The sequence below is a fragment of the Sparus aurata genome, chromosome 1, assembly GCF_900880675.1.
Source record: "Sparus aurata chromosome 1, fSpaAur1.1, whole genome shotgun sequence".
Taxonomy (NCBI): Eukaryota; Metazoa; Chordata; class Actinopteri; order Spariformes; family Sparidae; genus Sparus; species Sparus aurata.
Window position 1 is genome coordinate 40,709,236 of NC_044187.1, and position 18,714 is coordinate 40,727,949.

The 18,714-nt window shown below is 39.9% G+C and overlaps 2 protein-coding genes across 5 annotated transcripts in view; both read left to right on the top strand.

Moving 5' to 3' along the window:
- Positions 1 to 2,751: 2,751 nt before the first annotated feature.
- pold4 (DNA polymerase delta 4, accessory subunit) lies at positions 2,752 to 8,692 on the top strand. Its single transcript, XM_030417779.1, has 5 exons — positions 2,752 to 2,911; positions 4,813 to 4,928; positions 5,749 to 5,832; positions 7,369 to 7,480; positions 8,371 to 8,692. Exons 2-5 carry the CDS (start codon positions 4,823 to 4,825, stop codon positions 8,393 to 8,395), a joined length of 327 nt encoding a protein of 108 aa, XP_030273639.1. The 5' UTR covers positions 2,752 to 2,911; positions 4,813 to 4,822; the 3' UTR covers positions 8,396 to 8,692.
- A 5,202-nt stretch (positions 8,693 to 13,894) lies between these two features.
- Positions 13,895 to 18,714, top strand: part of LOC115581032 (sarcoplasmic/endoplasmic reticulum calcium ATPase 2) — a 31,804-nt gene continuing 26,984 nt past the window's right edge. The window contains exons 1-6 of one of the 4 annotated variants that reach the window (XM_030415853.1): positions 13,895 to 14,284; positions 14,519 to 14,607; positions 16,158 to 16,277; positions 18,035 to 18,052; positions 18,145 to 18,227; positions 18,452 to 18,556. In XM_030415853.1, coding sequence (XP_030271713.1) covers positions 16,160 to 16,277; positions 18,035 to 18,052; positions 18,145 to 18,227; positions 18,452 to 18,556 — 324 coding nt within the window. In that variant the 5' untranslated portion in view covers positions 13,895 to 14,284; positions 14,519 to 14,607; positions 16,158 to 16,159. Of the gene's footprint in view, positions 14,608 to 16,157; positions 16,278 to 18,034; positions 18,053 to 18,144; positions 18,228 to 18,451; positions 18,557 to 18,714 lie in introns of all 4 variants that reach the window. The other 3 variants (XM_030415861.1, XM_030415868.1, XM_030415843.1) reach the window with 3 other exon arrangements.

Below are 18,714 nucleotides of genomic sequence, written 5' to 3' on the forward strand. Positions count from 1 at the left end.
AATTACTTTTAGCTTGAATATTCTTTTTTAAAAATACACCACGTCATTGAATGCGTTTTCAACCCACTTGACATTAAATAACATTTAACTTTAACTTTAATCACATAACTTATTCGCCACTTTAGTGGACATAATTAGTCCACAATGCAGGCAGCATAGACACATAGCTGAAAGCTCACCGGCTCCTTCTTCCTTTGAACCAAGCCTTAGTCCTGCAGTCTCCTTTTCCAAAGTCCAAACCCTGCAACCATTCCTCTCACACTGCTCACACACTGCTCCCCCATTGTCCTGTGAGCGAGTGCCTTCAAACCTCCTGATTAGCAGATCATCTCCACCTGGTGCCCTCAATCAGCTGCCTCCAGGCTTAGAGGACATGATGCACTCAGGCAGAGATTGGGTTGGCCTGCTGTTTATCGCAACAATGCTCTTGCCTATTTGCTAGTTAAATCCAGGTGGCGGCTTTTTTTTTTGGCCAGGTAGTGTATGGTCAGCATTTTACAAATAAAATACAACATCTGGAGAAACATTGTCCATCAACTTTCCGTCCAAGTCCCCCTCCACACAGTCTCTGATTTCCTGATTCTGGGTTAGTGTGAGAGTTATGTTATCCAATTTATTTCCTGCTGCTGGACGTTAGGCAGAATTGACTGAGTAGACATTCAAGATTTGAGATTCAAAGGTTTAATTATCACATGCAATAATAGTTGTCAGGAATGCGTCTGAGTCGTGGAGCAGCCTTTGGCCCAAGCTGGGTTAGCTTAGTCCTTATGCTGGCTCTCTTCCTGGTATCGTAACACCACTTCTAGTGTCATTTTGTCTTGTAGATTTAGCTTGTGGTTCAGAAGATGTTTTGTGCAATGACCATCTCAAGGCCTTTTTCTTGGTCATTGGTAGGCCTAATACATACTTCATTTAGAAAAGTGAAAACACAATAAAAAAAACATAAATGTAGTGATGTCTGAGGGAGCTACTCACTGCTGCATCTGCACATGGCTGCATCTTATCATTTGAATTTCTATATATTTTCAATTGAATTTATAGCTTATTTTTTCATACTGCCATGTGAAAAAACATGTTTATTAAAACCATGACATTTTCATTATATTTCCCATTAATATAAACAATCCCCCCCCCCCCGTAGAGACGAAAATACCTAGGAAGAAAGCTGCAGAACAGGTCAAAAAGATTTGTATTGATTTTGTTTTTCGCAACCAGTTAGAGAGTGAGAGACAGAGAGAGAGACAGAGAGAGAGAGTGGGAGGGAGAGACAAAGACAGTCCTCTGCCTTCCCGTCACCCTTCATCATCATCATCATCATTAGATTAAGTTCCATCATCTTCACCATATTTTTCATCATAAAGATTACACCCATCCATTTGATTGATGCATTAGCCCCAAAGTTCATGTCAGTACACTTTTATCTGGATGTTGTGACCACTTTGTAGGATTTCAGATAAAGAATAAAGCACAGTTAATGTCTGTTTTCACTGTCTGATGGTTGGAAGAGTTCAGCCATCACTGCTGAATCTAGCCCTCTTGATGGAGCCACATGGAGCAATAAACAATTATTATTACAGTTATAAACAACTACAAAACTATTATTGTTCTTTTGTTACCAGTGGTCAATTTAATTTAGCAAATATTATACAGCTGTACAAATTCAGCAAGGAGTGAAGAATTAGAGTGGTCCGGTATGATTGTGCTATGTATACTATATCTTTTTATTCTGGAACAAATGCATTTCTGTTTTCACTTCAACTTCCTATACATACAAACATTTTTAATTTGTTTTCTATTGTGGAGCCTCCAAGCTGTCCATACAGTTTATGTTTAACTTAGGCATAGCAGGCATTGTTGGCATTTTTGTGAGTTATTCACAGTGTCTACTAGAATAAGGCAGCAGAGGCAAAGAAGAAGAGCTAAGGAACAATAAGGGAAGTACATTTACATTTACCTTTGCAGTTACATTTATGGAAAATATCAGAAGCTTTTGTACAAAGCGATTTACAGTTAGTACATTTTGCAACAAGAGAGAAGCCACAACATATCACCGTCGATAGAGTAGAAAGAAAAAATAGAAATAATTTTCAAGCCCTCGTCTGAGTACAGTAGCTGCTATTTATCAAGGATACCTTCAGTGCATAAGTGCTATGATTCAAGAGCTAAGGGTAAGAGCATACATTTTTTGGGGGGGGAGTCATGCTATGCAGGGTTGAGGTGAAGTCTGAACAAATAAGTCTTGGATTTTTTTGCAGAAGAAGAGTGACTCTGCTGTCCTGACATTGGTCGGGAGTTCGTTCTACCACTGAGGCTCCAGAACAGAGAAGAGTCGTGACTTCTCTGAGCGACCTTTGTTTTCTCTCAGTGGTGGGGGTACTCGGCTGGGGCGTGTGGTCAGTAAAAACAGATTGTGTTCCTTTAGTTATATACTGTGTTTAGGTAGTACTGTACATGGTTAGGGTCGTTTGTGACTTAACTGTCAACTAAGAAGTAAATGTGAACTGAACAAAAACATGCATACCTTGCTGTGACCAAAGTCTGTTGTTCAATGCAGGCTTATAAATTCAAGAATAGTCTGAGATATAGTGCTGCTATTGTAACAACTATTAGAAGAAGAAGAATTCTAAATGTTCACACAACCAAATCAGATAAACAACCCTCATGATGGTTAGGATGATACAAATGCCAGGCTCTGTGATGTACACGTATTGTTCCTGAAGTGTAATGTTCACAGCAAACAACAGGCGGCAGCATAGGAGCCCAGGAGACTGGCGAAGGGACCGAAGAAGACAGCGTCATCATCATCATCATCATCATCATCGTCGTCATTGTTTTGGTCGAGTGGCTCTGCTGCAGACTGAATGAGAGACAGAACATTTTCTGACAGAGCTGGTGTGGTGTGAATAACAAGGTAAGCTGTTCAGACTGAAACATGAAGCTGGAACACCTCCATGTTCTGCCAGCTCACTGTGAAACCTCTGAGTATTTCCTGCAGCTCTTATAATCGATAAGTAACGTGAGACATACTGTTGCTCCTCTGTCATCTTTAAATGTGTAACGTCGTCTGAATTGTAATGAAGTATCGTTATTAATAGGGGACGTGAAGTCGTAATTACTGCTTCACGTGTTTTGAACCGCTCCGCTCAGGAAGGAGGGGGATGGCGGACAGGAGTGACGGGCCTCAGGGCAGCTCCCCCTCACTGCAGTTAGTTTGGTGTAGTTAGCAATGTTATCTGAACTGAACAGTTTGTGGCTACAAGTTATGTATGAGCATGAAACAAATGAATAACGTTTGAAAATTGTAACAGTGTAACTGAGCTCCAGAGCCGTCCCTGCTGATGCACTCAGAGCTGTTTTATTGTGAAAGGTCAAACCGGACACAGTCCAGCCTCTGTCCACACATGTACACACGTACACACGTACACACATCACACACAACACACAGTACACACAGCACACACCACTCACACCACTCACAACACACACAGCACACACCACTCACAACACACAGCACACACACAGTACACACCACTCACAACACACAAACACACAGTACACAGCGCACACACCACTCACAGCACACAACACACACAGCACACACCACTCACAGCACACAGTACACACAACACACACGGCACACCCTTCTCACAACACACAACACTCGTAACACACAGCACACACAACACACAACACACAACAAACACGACACACAGCACACTCAACACACCATTGTTTAATGTGAATGATTTTGTTTCAAAAGTAATTGACAGTAATGTCCATAAATAAAGAGGAAACATCTGGACTTTGGTTGTTTACCTTCCACCATATTTCAGTAATACTATAAAATGACATCACCTACACAACTGTCCTTGGGATTGGAATTGGAAAGTCTTTATTATCCTCAAGGGCCAATATTGTTCTGCAACAGTGGTCAACACAAGCAGTAGACATCATCCTAAAATAATACAATAAACAGTGACATTATACAATACAGTATGATACAATACAATACAATACAATACAATGGATACAGGAGGTCGCCATAAAAATACTGTAAAGCTCTGAGAGAGCATCAGTACTCTTTTTAATGAAATAGCAACTCAACGTCAACAAATGTCTGTTTGTATTGACCCTCCTTGGGAGAGTATACCTCCGCCTTGATGGCACGAGTTCAACTCTGCATAGCGAGGGTGATGAGGGTCTGCCAACATGGCTTTTGACCTCTTCTTGGCTCTACTTCAATAAACATGGCCACGATCTTTCAAGTTAGTGTTGGTTAGTTAGTTTAACAACATTTGCTAGTCTAATCTTGTTCCCCATGCTAAGGTTACCAAACGAACAGATCATCATGAAAGTTATCAGCATCTTGATAACAGATGAATAAAACAATTTTATCAGCAAGATGTTGACATCAAAACACCTCAGCGTTCTCAAATAAAACAGTCCCTTGTTGGCCTTTTTGTAGATGCTATCAAAAATCATTTAATCATCCAGGATGGTGCTGAGGTACCTTTATTGACTCCACAGCTATCCAAAACTTCCTGGTCCTGCAGGAAACAGTCATTGAATCATCAGCAAACTTTTTTGTGTATCAAACATAAACAATGATAACTATTAGAGAATGATGATAAGGGAACTGTTGTCTTTCGGATATACATAGATTTTCTATATCAGAATTGTTAACATCCTTTCTGAATAAAATTAGATTTTTATCAGTGTTGTACAAAAAACAACTTACCCTACACCTCTGTTGAGCCCTGTGATCAGTGATGTAATATTACAGTACAATCTATGTGTGTTTGTATGTTGTAGATCAGTCAGCATGACAACCAAGCACGGGCTGATAACTGATTCCTTCAAGGTGGTAAAGAAAGCAAGGAGAGGGGGTAAACGAGAGAAGAGGCCTTCTCCTCCTCCACCACAGAGAGGTGACAAGTGTTAGTGGTCATGTTTCAACTGTGTTTTGCATTGTACTTGATCTTTACTCTGTGGAATTGAAATTCATTGTCTGCAACATCATGTCAGTCAAAAACAGTCAATGAACAACAAATACAAGTTCTGAAACAGTCTAAATGATATTTCCTATTCATATTTTCAGATATATTTTTTTTATATTTTTTAAGTTACCTTCAGTTCCAGGTCCATATCTGCATATCCTATGAAATTCTTGATGTCATTGTATATCAATAATGCACAGTACTTACTTTGGAGCGGCTGTAGCTCAGTGGGTAGAGCTGGTGGACCAGTGATCGGAAGGACGCTGGTTCGGTTCCCCGGCTCCCCTGGGGCGGGTCTGAGCTACATGTCGAAGTATCCTTGAGCAGGATACTGAACCTCAGAATTGCTCCTGATGTGCAGTTGGCACCTTGTGTGGCAGCCACTGCCATCAGTAAGCGTCCTGCAATGAGCTGGCAACTCATTCAGGGTGTACCCCGGCCTTCGCCCATGAGTAAAACTGGATTTGGCCCCAGTAAGACCCGCAACCCCTCAGGGGGATAAAAAGCGGCAACATCCCGCGACCCTTATGGAAAAGCGGAAAAGAAAACAAAATTTACAGAGGTTACTGAAAATTATTGGTTAGTAGAGTTATTGTGGTATTTTTTTGTCAGAAAGAATAATAATAAATTTTAATTTAATTAAATTTGATTTAAAATTTAATTAAAAAACGGTTTAATTTAACCAGTGTGTCAGACCAGTGAAAGAGTTCTTTGACTAAATAGCTGTGATTTGAATTGTGTCCTGGAGCAGAGGCTGAAACTGAAACCGTCCGAGAGAAGGAGCTGCAGAAGCTCAGACAGTTTGATTTGGACTGGAGATTTGGGCCCTGCACAGGTAACATTCCTACACATGCACACATTGTTAAGTACAGTGTCTGGTTTTGGGATAAAAATAATATTCACTGGTTCGAATTTGTGTACATGATGAGAATGTCTGAGTAGTCAAAGTTGTCCAAGTGCCTCAACAAGTAAATTCAAATATAGCACAGTTGATTCACTGAGCTCTCTCATTAGAATGTCTAGTATTCCATATGAACAATGAATACAGTGAGGATCAGTTTTACAATTACAAGTGGTGTGCGCTAAATTAACTGTCCATAGTCCAAGAGTGGATCCTTATTGTAAGGGGTGTGACGATACACTCACTCACAAGAATGAGACATACACAATATTGGTTTCACGAGCAGAGGACATAACAACTCGATATTTTTACACTAGTTCTAATTAAATTTCAATGATGAAACATATGACGGGAAAAATGGTCTTTTACTAGATCGAAAGTCACAAAATGTAAAACAATGTAGGTCCATTCAGAAACTATTATCCATCCTGTGATGAATGTCACTTCAGTTCTTCTTTCTGACTTACTATGAATTATCATATGCAGTAAAAGACACGAACAGTATGTAAGCACTGTAAAAGGTCTTGCCATTAACTCAACTGACAGTCTTCTTTCCTGTATGATTTCTCACAAGTCTCTTCAGACCTTATAACTGTGCATGAACTATGTGCAAGCTTCTAACCTCTCACTGAAGCTGTGTGACCTTCTAATTAAACTCCTCTCCACAAATTGAAAATTAAAAATAAAAACAGTTTAGATAACAAAAAAAGATAACAATAAGTGCAAACCATAATTAAAAGTGGCGTGGGAATCTTTTCTGTTAATTTTACTGAAGCTTTGCGTTACAGTAAAATTTTAAAGAATGTTTTAAAAATTGCCAGTACAACTGACCGACTGCAGGAACCAAAACTAAACAAAAACAATTTTTTTTTGGATTTTTGCATTTTGGATACTGAAAGAATGACCGGCGGTATTCAAAAAGACAGACATCCAATCTGCAGAACTTGCAAAAAAGAAGGTCTAACACCTCATGTTTACCAAAGTATTTGATTACTACATGATTTCTTTTTTTAAGTACAGAAACCATTAAAAACTAAAGCCAACAAAGAAATATTGTGGGGTCAAAAGACAACAAACCCTCTCATTAAAATGCTCATATGATTTTTTTCTAATGAAATAAATGCATAATAATTGTGAAACCAGGATTTATTGATTGAAATATATAACTGTTGCATCCCTAATCACAACTACAACCAGCCTGACTCTATCGACTCAAAAAGATCAGCTGAACTCCAAGCTGTAAACGTTCATGCTTAATAAATCTGTCTCTGTATTATGTCATGTTTTTCTACAGTCCATGTTTCCTCCACTGACATCTTGGTAGACAAAGTAGTGTTGTTGCAGTTTTCCTGCATTACTTTGTGATCTGCTCTGTAAGAGAGAATGTAAGGAGAAGTTGTAGTGGTGTTAAAACAGGCTTTAATCACACTTAACACAGAATCATCTCCTGATATCACCTTTCTCTTTCAGGTATCAGCAGGATGCAGAGATGGGAGAGAGCAAAACTTCATGGTCTGAACCCACCTGAAGAGATCAGATGGCTGTTGTTGCAAACACACACTGATTCCGAGTACAGCCTGAGGTAACATACACATACACACACAAACACAGCATTTTTCCATTACATTGCTGGTCTGCTCGACTAGCTTGTATTTCCATTTCAACAAGGCTACCTGCTTGAAGGTTTGTTTTCAACTGATGAGGTGCTTCTCTTGTGTAGTGGACAAAGGAGCAGATTTAATCCCTCCTCCTCCCCGCAGTACTGACAAAAATTCCACTTACAATGCTTTATTAATTCAGTGGCAAACACGTTTTATTTCCTATAAATTCTGCACAATACAGCTTCTGCACAATACAGCTCACACATCAATGACCTCATACATTCATTATGTTAACTAAAAGGACACCAGTTAAATTCAGGGTTGCAACAGTATGACATTTTCACTTAATTAATACCATGTCAGACCGTATTTCACAATTATTATCATTTGTTACATGACCCTTAAAGGAAAGTTCAGTCAAAAATGAAAATTCAGTCATTATGCCAATTGTAAGTCACCGGCAAATAAATCAACTTGCAAATGTGTAATGTCAGCCTTGTGTGACCTCCAGTGGTAAATAATATTCCCCTAATTAATCAGAGATAGCCATGAGATACATAGCAGACATGGGTGATCAGAAAAGATATCCAACTCTTGCTAAGGCTGAGTATTAAACCTTGATGCTTTCTAGTACGAACTTAATGTGTCCATAGTATCAATCGGCATCAGTCTAGAACATTTAATTCAGAAATATTCTATGATTAGAGAGATTAGAGGTAAATAATAATAATTATATGTTTTATTTAGGTAAAGTTCATTGATGGTTGACAATGTGGGAAGATATTCAGCACTTTTTCTTGCAGACGCTGCTTTTGGTTTGATTATAGATTGTCTCAGTTTATTGGTAATGACTGTGTTCTTTGTCTTTCAGCCTATGGAGCGAATATCCTTTGTGAGGAAGCCATTGGAAGAACGAGAAAAGAGCGTAGACACCAACAGAAGTGGAGTTAATTAATGTCACCCCAATTCAGAAATGTGTCTCAAAGAGATTTCCCTTCTATTCTTAACCTTATGATGAAGAGTTAAAATATCTAAAAGAAGGAATCTCTACAACAGAACAACATAAGAGCTTCCCTTTTTCAGGAAGGGGACAGGCGGATGACACAGCATGTACCTGTGGTTGTTTTGTGTATGTTCTATGATGTTGTCTTCTACGCAATAAGCTTTTTTGATAAAAGAAATCTCCCAAAACACTGTCTTGTGATGTTATATGGAGGGAGGGGCAGAGATTAAATGCTACAGGAGACAAAAAATAACAAACAGATTCACATTCACATTATTTACCCCCCTCTGGTATCTTCTATGGTCTGACCACTGAAAAACATTTGCCTCATTATTTTTTTTTTTTTATAAAATAACCTAAAGTAACACTTTATCTGTTTTAACAGAGTGAGTGAATGTATTGTTATGATACCAACAGACGGAAATAGTGACATGCATAACAGGTCCATGTTAGCTTGTGGTCGCCAGCTGGCAATAAATAAATAGTTATACTGCCTGGCCAAAAAAAAAGGTGACACACTCTGATATTTCACTGGACCGCCTTTAGCTTTGATTAAGGTACGCATTCGCTGTGGCATTGTTTCAATAAGCTTCTGCATTGTCACAAGATTTATTTCTGTCCAGTGTTGCATTAATTTTTCACCAAGATTTTGTATTAATGATGGAGAGTCGGACCACTGCGCAAAGCCTTCTCCAGCACACTCCAAAGATTCTCAAGGGGGTTCAGGTCTGGACTCTGTGGTGGCCAATCCATGTGTGAAAATAATGTCTCACGCTCTCTGAACCACTCAATTTGAGCCCGATGAATCCTGGCATTGTCATCTTGGAATATGCCCGTGCCATCAGGGAAGAAAACATCCATTGATGGAACAACCTGGTCATCCAGTATAGTCAGGTGGTTAGCTGACCTCATTTTTTGGGCACATGATGTTGCTGAACCTAGACCTGACCAACTGCAGCAACCACAGATCATAGCACTGCCCCCACAGGCTTGTACAGTAGGTACTAGGCATGATGGGTACATCACTTCATCTGCCTCTCTTCTTACCCTGATACACCCATCACTGTGGAACAGGGTAAATCCAGACTCATCAGACCACATGACCTTCCTCCATTGCTCCAGAGTCCAATTTTTATGCTCCCTAGCAAATTGAAGCCTTTTTTTCTGATTAGCCTCACTGATTAGTGGTTTTCTTAAGGCTTCACAACTGTTTAGTCCCAATCCCTTGAGCTCCCTTCACACTGTGCATGTGGAAATGATCTTACTTTCACTATTAAACATCACCCTGAGTTCTACTGTTGTTTTTCTACAATTTGATTTCACCAAGCGTTTAAGTGATGTCCAACCACAATCAATCAGGATTCTTTTCAGACCATATTTCTTCCTCGAAAATGATGGTTCCCCACTATCCTTCCAGTTTTTAAAAATGCGTTGGACAGTTCTTAACCCAATTTTAGTAGTTTCTGCAATCTCCTTAGATGTTTTCTCAGCTTGATGCATGCCAATGATTTGACCCTTCTCAAACAGACTAACATCTTTTCAACGACCATGGGATATGTCTTTCAACATGGTTGTTTAAGACATGCATCAGTTGGGGGTTTAATATCTTGTTGCCAGCTGAAATATAATTACTCAATGCAATACTCATCCAATAGGAGGCTCTTATCTATTTGCATAGTTAAAGCCAGGTGATGACTTTTTTTTTATGCCAGGCAGTGTATTATGTCCACAGAAAATGTTGAAGAAAAAGAAATGCTGGCCAACTATTAGTTTAAGTGAAACATTGTAAAGGTTACAGTCGTTTGAATGCACTTTGCAGCTCTTTAATTTCAAATACAATGTTTTACAAATACAATAGGTGCGTTCAAGTTGACCTCCTGCTGCCTGACTGCATCAGCGAGATCTGCTGGCGACTGCAGGGGCGTGGGATACAAACGCTGCTATGAAGTCGGACACTCTCTCTTCCCATAGACGTGACGTGACTTGGCTGAGCTTGCGGTGTTTGCCTTCTTCGTCGGCAAAGAAGTGGAGGAAATTGAAATTCCAATCTATCTATAAATACAAGGAATCTCTGTCTGTCTGTGTGTGTGTATGTGTCTGTTAGTCAAATATTTCTGCGGATCAGGATCACACTGACCTGAGACTTTCAACATGGCTGCTGCATGGTTCAGTGGTGTGCATCTAAGCATTTGCTTGGACTGCAATGATACCGTCAATAAATTATTTCATAAATGCTTTACAAATTCCGCCGAGCATTGTCCACCGGAGCCACCACAGTCACGTGCGCACCAGAGCCAATCACTGCACACCGTGGCCACGTGCGCACCAGAGCCAATCACTGCAGAGCTCAAGCCCACGACATACCTGAAGAAACAAGCAGATTTATACCTGCAGCGGAGCGAGCTGGACCGGGATTTTGCCGGCGGTTCGGTCCCGTTCTGTTCTGTTCTGTTCTGTGCATCTAAACTGGCTGTTGTGGATTAATAAGATTAAACGAGTCCGGACCGAATCTGTTCGGGTCTGAGGAGATCTGGAGACGCATGGATAACAAAGTGGAATCGGAATCTGTGGATGTTTGTGTGTAGCTAGCCGCTAGCTAGCAGCCAGCTGATTATATATATATATATATATACACAGACAGTTCATATTTAGAGACAACAGAATGTGACAACTTTGTCACAATAACAACTTCAAATTTGGATACTTTGTAATTGCTTCACTTCAAAACGGCCACACAGTGGCTCATCAAGAGTAGATGAAGAGCCTAAATGTTGTCTTATTGTAAATGATCATGTTCTGTTTTCCTTGTAATATCACCATTAAATACATTTGAACTTTGTCTCTCTGGTACATTATAGTAAGTCTTGCCCAATAACAATACAATACAATTACAACAGTTATTCATTATTATCTCTCTATAAAAGCGAGTAACCTCTGTCTGTCTTTCTGTGTGTGTGTGTGTGTGTATGTGTGTGTTCCTCAAATATCTCTGCGGATCAGGATCAGACTGACCTGAGAGTTTCAACATGGCTGCTGCGTGGTTCAAGGGTGTGCTATTTCGCATTTGTTTGGACTGCAATGATACCGTTAATAAATTATTTCATAAATGCTTTACAAATTCCACGAGCATTGTCCACCGGAGCCACCACAGTCACGTGCGCACCAGAGCCAATCACTGCACACCGTAGCCACGCGTGCACCAGAGCCAATCACTGCAGAGCCCACCAGAACCCCCCACCTTAAGAAACAAGCAGACTTATACCTGCAGCAAAGCGAGCTGGACCGGGATTTTGCCGGTGGTTCGGTCCCGTTCTGTTCTGTGCATCTAAACTGACTGTTGTGGATTAATGAGACTAAAAGAGTCCGGATCGAGCCGCTAGCCGCTAGCTACACAGCCCACCTCCCGATCGAGGCGATGGACCGGACTCACCGGCACGTTCAAAACCGGACTTAGGGTAAATAATGTCCGCCGCGCTTTTTCACGAACATTGCCGTCACGTTTGCTTTGTGTCTGGTGCAGGAAGAAACGGTAAAAACAGGCTTTTGTCACGAAAGTGTCCAAGCAGCAAGTTTGGTTGTTGAGGAACAGGAAGTTGTGGGAGGGACGTAAGCAGATGATTGACAGGCAACGACGGTCGGTATGTAGACAGCGATACTGAGAGTTGAGAGATTTGTGACATTTAGCGTGTTTGGAGTGTGTAGTTAGTGTGTTATGTAGTGTTTAGTGTGTAGTGGAGTCGTTTTTTTGTTTAATGAGTCAAAACAATTAGGAGACTGCTGAATGAGCATTGCCTGCATTTGAATGTAAATAGTTACATGTAACTTTGTACATTTTTAAAATGTATGCACATATAATGCAAATATAAATTGTTGTTTATATTATAAGTAATACAAAATGGTTTGTAAACATATATGTGGTTTTCACAGTAAAAAAATCTAACTTTTTCTACTCAAATTTTATGTTTTTTTGTGATTTTAGGTCCATTGTGTTAATACAGTATCACAAAATAAAAAAATAACTCTACAGTCACATGTGAGGTTGTGCTAAAAAAATAATGACACCAAGTAAATAGTTTTTAGTAGTCAAAAACGGCCAATTATACCCTGAAATATCGGATTTCCCAACAAACCTAAATATCCCTGATGTCCCACCTTCAAACACAGCCTCATTTGGCCATCCATGAAAAAGCTGCTTAACCTCCCACTTTTCTATAGGAATACATTTTTCTTACGGGCACTGCACTAGTGATGACAAATGTGCTTATGTGCATGATTATATCACAGCTGAGGGGAATTTGCTGACCACATTTAACAAATAAGCATAACTGTAGACACATAAGATGATGCATTTTCTTATAGCAACATTATTCACAATGAATGAAATACAATAATCAGAACAAATGACTGAATCAGATGCCCTGTCCCGCTGCACCATCTCATCACACAAAGAATAGCTCAGGATAATTCTTTGTATTGTTAATTGACGGGAACAGAAAGGGTTAATTAAGAAGAGTGAATAGTACAGAATAGATAACACTGGACACAGCAGTTAACCACTTCTCCATCATCACCCTAAGCTTACAGAACTGAGCAGTTTATTGACGACATCTTTCAGGGTTGTTGTGTTAGATGAAGGATTTTATAGGTTTATTCATGTTGACTATCCCATAGGTGCAGCCACACGGCTGCTACTTATCTGAAAGTATTTGATATTTGAGTAGAAAAGAGGCAGAGGCCTTATGGATATGGAAATTCATCGAAACACACGTCATATACGTCAGCGTAGATGAGAGCCATTTAGGGCAAAGTCCTGACGTCATGAAGGTGGGTCTAGGATCGCGCAGTACCTGGAGATCAACTGCGCAAATGCTCTGCAGCAGCCTTGCTCCCGCGATAACTTAAGGTCATGTGACATCAGATGCGGAGCAGAAACCACTCCCATCCAGGTCATCGTGGACACATTTTAACCAGCATGCATCACGATTTAGGCAGCGCTGCGCAGCACTGCTTGATCTTGAACTCGCCTAAGGTATTACTAGCGCACAGCTCTCTGACAGATGGACTCCAGGGGGAGGCGACATGAGACGTGACACTGTAACCGCATCCAGCGCCCTTCCATTGGTCTGCACTGTCGTCAAACACTGAACACCCAGCGGTGATTGGTTCGCGCGTTGATCTCTTGAGCGACAGCAGACGCACTACTCGTTGATTGGCTGAGAGTTCGCTAGCTGGGATCAGAGTCGGGTGTTTAAGTTGTCAATCTTACAATGGGCGGGATTTCAGTTTATTCTACGCGTTGATTTGTTAATGTGTTACGTCAGTCTGATTCTTGGGCCGCTCTTTGGTTTATTCTTACCGTCGTGTTCCTACATTGGCAAATTCGGCTAATCATGTTCATTACAGAGCAGCACGGTCAAGGTAGGCAGAGTTAGTTACGATAGTTCAGGAAGTAAGACGACCTGTATTTAAAATAAAAGCCTAAAGCGGCTAATGTTAGAAGATACACAGCTGTCAGCTACACGTTGGTTGACTAACAAAAACGAATCTCCCAATATACCATGACTGAATCATTGTCATGAAACATACACTTGGAATATCGTGTCATGTAGGATTTATTCAGGGTAAGCCTTTGCTTTGAAAGGTAGGAGAGGAAGTTGCAATGCGTGATTGACGACCTTGATTATATCTGCTGCTGAAGTCTGCAGGCTGAATATTACTGACCCCGCAGACACTCCTGCAGCCAGGATAAGGAGCGATAATACCGCTCTTTCTGGATAAACTGGTATTGAACCATATTTACTGAAATATTTGTCTTAAGTAAGCCTTATTTTATTTTATTTTTTACGGATAACATTTTTTCGACTTGGGAAACGCATTTAGTCTCAATGGAAATATTATCCTGATGATTTTCACTCATGAGTGGCTGTTATGGTAGAACTAAGATAGATAACCTTTTAAAAACTATTTACTCAAAGTATTTTTCGCTGCTTTCTTTTCGTTGCTGTTTGCAATTAAGTCAAATGCGTATGGTGCTGTGATATAACACGTCTACCTAAATCTGAAGGGATAGTGGACAGAGGATACACGGGCACAGCAACCGCTCTGGTAAGCAACCTGTTCATCTCCGGAGGATTAACGTTGGACCGTAACGCTAGCTGTCTGGCTAGCTAGCTAGTGAACTACAGAGACATCCATGAAGCTATCTGCCAGCTTCTGGCTCGAAGGCTTTACACTGGTGTGATTTTTCACATATGTAGAACCAGTTAATTATGCAGCCTTATCACATCGATAACGAACCTCACCAGGCGTGAGTAACATGTCATAGACAATGTTCCGTTATGTCATTCATATAACCCAGGACTTCGCTGGGCCATTCGTAACAGCCACTAACTAATGTTATCTAACGTTACCTTTGCTAGCTATCGACATATTTTACGTCAAACGCCGATCAAATGACCGGAAGTGTCATCATCATTATTTTGTAGTCAGACCATTTATTAACATGTTTGGCTCCTATGCAGGATGTAGGGTTGGTCGCGATACCGTATTTTGCAGATGGCAAAATAGGCATCTGTGGTTGGGGCGAATTAATTATCTTAATTAAAGGTCTATTTCTTCGAACCTGATTTAGGGCTTTTACGAGTCATTGAGCATACGGTCCTGTTGTAAATTCGGCATTGACGATCTGCCATCAAGCACTTAGGGTTAAAAGTTTTTGAATTAGACCACGTGACCGTTGGTGTAGAAGGAAGTTATGAGAATAGCAGGCACGTTATTTCTCACTGTTACAATATTGCTAAAATAAGTGAAAACTCATTAGATACCTACCCCGAATTTACGGGGTGCTCCACCAGCTTTTCAAAGGCCTCATGCCTTGTTGGAACAGGTACCTCTGATCTGTCACGAGACTGGAGAGTGTTAATTTGCTACATTTTTGAATGGAGCTTGGAGCGACGTGAGCAGGTCTGAGGCCAAGCAGCAGCCATCCAGAGAAGCACTGACTTAAATGACATAGAAATAAATATAGTCTAATGTAATGCAACACAGGGATGTGTTTTTTCAGATCCAGCTCACACCCTGTGGATAATTATTCATGTCTCCTGGGCCTGTTTTACTCTGTGGGTTGCAGTTTGTGTGGTTGCTTGGCTATACAGTACATTTGATTCCCCAGCCAACTAATGCTGCAACAGTGTGTAATTTTTATTGCAGGTGCCACGAAACACATTGAGAAAGGAGGCTGTCTTTCAAGTGTGGAAAAAACTGACACACTGCCTTTATTGAAAATAGCTCCAGTCAGTGTGCTCCGTCTCTGATTTATTTGATAGGACCAATAAGAATAAGCATGAAGAAATATTATATATAATATATAAGAAAATAAGAAAAAAATTGGAAATGTTGAATACAAAAATGAATGTTTGCGGCTTCAACCAGTCACTACCTTCCATTTGTTTAATTGGAAATAAAGATAATTTTAAATTCTATGAACATTTTGAATTGAACTGCGTTTTTTTTTTTTTTTCAGTTTAAATTCTGTCTCTTTGAATTAGTTTTAAAAAAGGGCGATTTATAGATTGTGTTAATTTTGCACTGAAGCATCATATGGTTGACATTGATTTTGATATTGCCTTGTCTTCTCTTTTCTGCTTTCTCCATAGTGATGGATAATGCTCATACTAAGACGGTGGAGGAGGTTTTGGGCTTTTTCAGTGTAAATGAGTCTACAGGTCTAAGCTGTGAGCAGCTGAAGAAGAACAGGGAGAAGTGGGGACCTAATGGTACAAATGGAAATCTTTTTATTCTTTCTGTCTTCTATTTAAATGTAACACTGTGATGTTCAAATGGCTACAATTGTTACTACTACTAAGGATTACCAACATTATAATTAAGAAAACATATTCATGTAAGATATCACAGTAGAATTAATTCTGGTTAAAGAGGCACTGTGTAGTTTTGGAGAAGAAATTAAAATTTTAATATTAACAATATTTTTGGGTAAATAATACAAACTTTTTCCATAAATGAATAAACAAGCTGTTCTGAGAGGAAAAAAAGGTCCTGGAACACTGTATGAAGCTAGAAAGATGGCAAGGTCCGCTAAATATAAACAATGTAAAACATAAGATGAGTTTATTCAGTCATGAAAACAAAGAGAGTTAAATTATTTAGTCTGTTATTTAGTTAGGCAGACCTCTTCGGTCCTCTCACCTCTGTCCTTAGGTCCGTAGAGGCTACTGAGCCCGGTTCTGTTGCTTGCTCATCAGTCTCTGGTTCTTGGACCTCATTTATAAAACTGTGTGTGGGAATCACATCAAAAGGTGGAGTACAGACAAAGCAAAGAAAGAGCTTATGGTCAAAAGTATTCAGCTTTAAAAATTGTGCACATCCTACACCGGTTTTGCTTTATAACTCACAATCAACTGGAGAAGTGGCATATCTTTTCATGTAAATTTCATGTAATGCCCATAGTTGGCTATTAATAGTTATTGAATTCATATTGATTCACACTGCCTGCATGAATCTGACCACAAAAAACACAGAGACAATGTGGCACCTCCACCATACTACAACTGGTCAGCAGATTAGAGTTAAGAGAAATAAGACTTGTTTTTATGTGACTTAAATTGGACGCTGAAACATATTGATATTAAAATTGGCCTGATTGTTCTGCACAACGACCAGGTGATAAAGAAAAATGAAACTATAAACTATACTATAGAAAATTATATCGGCTGAGATACTTTTCAATTGATTTTATATAAATGTCTTAAATTCAAACTGTTTCTGCTGCTTTACCCTTCTTCCATCAGAGTTGCAGTTTCTCGGTTTTCCAGTGTATATGCATATGCATGGGTCAGAGTTTCCGTGGGGAGTTGCACTTCTCCTGTCATCAAGTTTGCTTTTTGTAAATCAAAAACATTGCTTAGAAAGTGGCATATACCTTCTTTTGTGCATTCGCAACATTTATAAATGAGGCCCGTCATCACCCACACCTGAAAACCTCCTCCTCCCATTGTTATGACAATGATGAGATGTACATGCTACCCTCTCGCCATAGTTACAAAGTGCAGAAACAAGTGATGAGGGGCGGAGTGGCTGAGACAGAAACACCATTCACTCTATTACAAGTCACTGTAACATTTAAGTGATTTTGAAGCTGTTATTTGGAGGTAAAATTATAACATAATGTTGTTTTGATGTCTTTTTCTATGCTACGGCTGTATTAATGAAATGTCCAGTAAATCAGTGTACATGACACACATTTATTGTACTGTGTGGTTACATGTCATGATATCCATTTTATATTCTGTTAACATAATCTGATGTTATGTTGAAGTATTAACAAACTCAATATCGATCTTCTAGTCCTGCTTCCAAAATACAAACTCATATGCACCTAGTTCCTGCTGGAAGGAGTAGTAACTGATCATTGCTCTGCATTGTAGTGTATTAAAACGCTGTTGGTGATATAACTGTGTTTCTCTTCTGCATCCTCTCTCTTCTGTCTACGTTCTATCCTTTTCTTTACTCACAGAACTGCCTGCTGAAGAAGGTGAGTTCTATCAGTTTCATTGTACTGTTTCTGTTTCTATATTCTTTTGCTTTGTACTGCTGCTCATTGTGTTTCTTGGTGTCTTGATGCAGGGAAGTCACTGTGGGAGCTGGTCCTGGAACAGTTTGAGGACCTCTTAGTTCGAATCTTGCTTTTGGCTGCATGCATCTCCTTCGTAAGGGAACATAACTGTGTGCACAACCATGAACAAACACATACACACTCACAAACACAATCACAGCCATCAACACGCTGTGATTTGTGTAGACTGTGTATTTGTGCAAACTGCTACATTAGTGTAACCCTGCGCCATAGACACAAATCAAAGGAGTGTCAGTAACACAGGGCCATGGTGAACACAAATGTTCCTGTCTTCCTGTCTTGTCTTCTGTCTCACAGACCCTGGCTTGGTTCGAAGAAGGGGAGGGGACAATCACAGCCTTTGTTGAACCTTTTGTCATCCTTCTCATCCTCATCGCCAATGCTATTGTCGGAGTATGGCAGGTAAACAAAGTGTTTGTGGGTTTTGTGGACCGACAGTCACATCATCATCAAGTCAAATTCTGAATACATTCGAAAATATTAATGAGTCTTGAATTCTTTAAAGATTCCCTTCAGCTGCTGCTGTAATCCTCACGTTTTACAAATATGTGTTGGATGTT

Excerpts from the sequence above, each read along its gene's own strand:
- pold4 (XM_030417779.1), top strand. The coding sequence starts at position 4,823 with ATGACAACCAAGCACGGGCTGATAACTGATTCCTTCAAGGTGGTAAAG. Across the intron at positions 4,929-5,748 it reads TCCTCCTCCACCACAGAGAG|AGGCTGAAACTGAAACCGTC; the intron begins GTGACAAGTGTT and ends GTCCTGGAGCAG. Across the intron at positions 7,481-8,370 it reads GATTCCGAGTACAGCCTGAG|CCTATGGAGCGAATATCCTT; the intron begins GTAACATACACA and ends TTTGTCTTTCAG.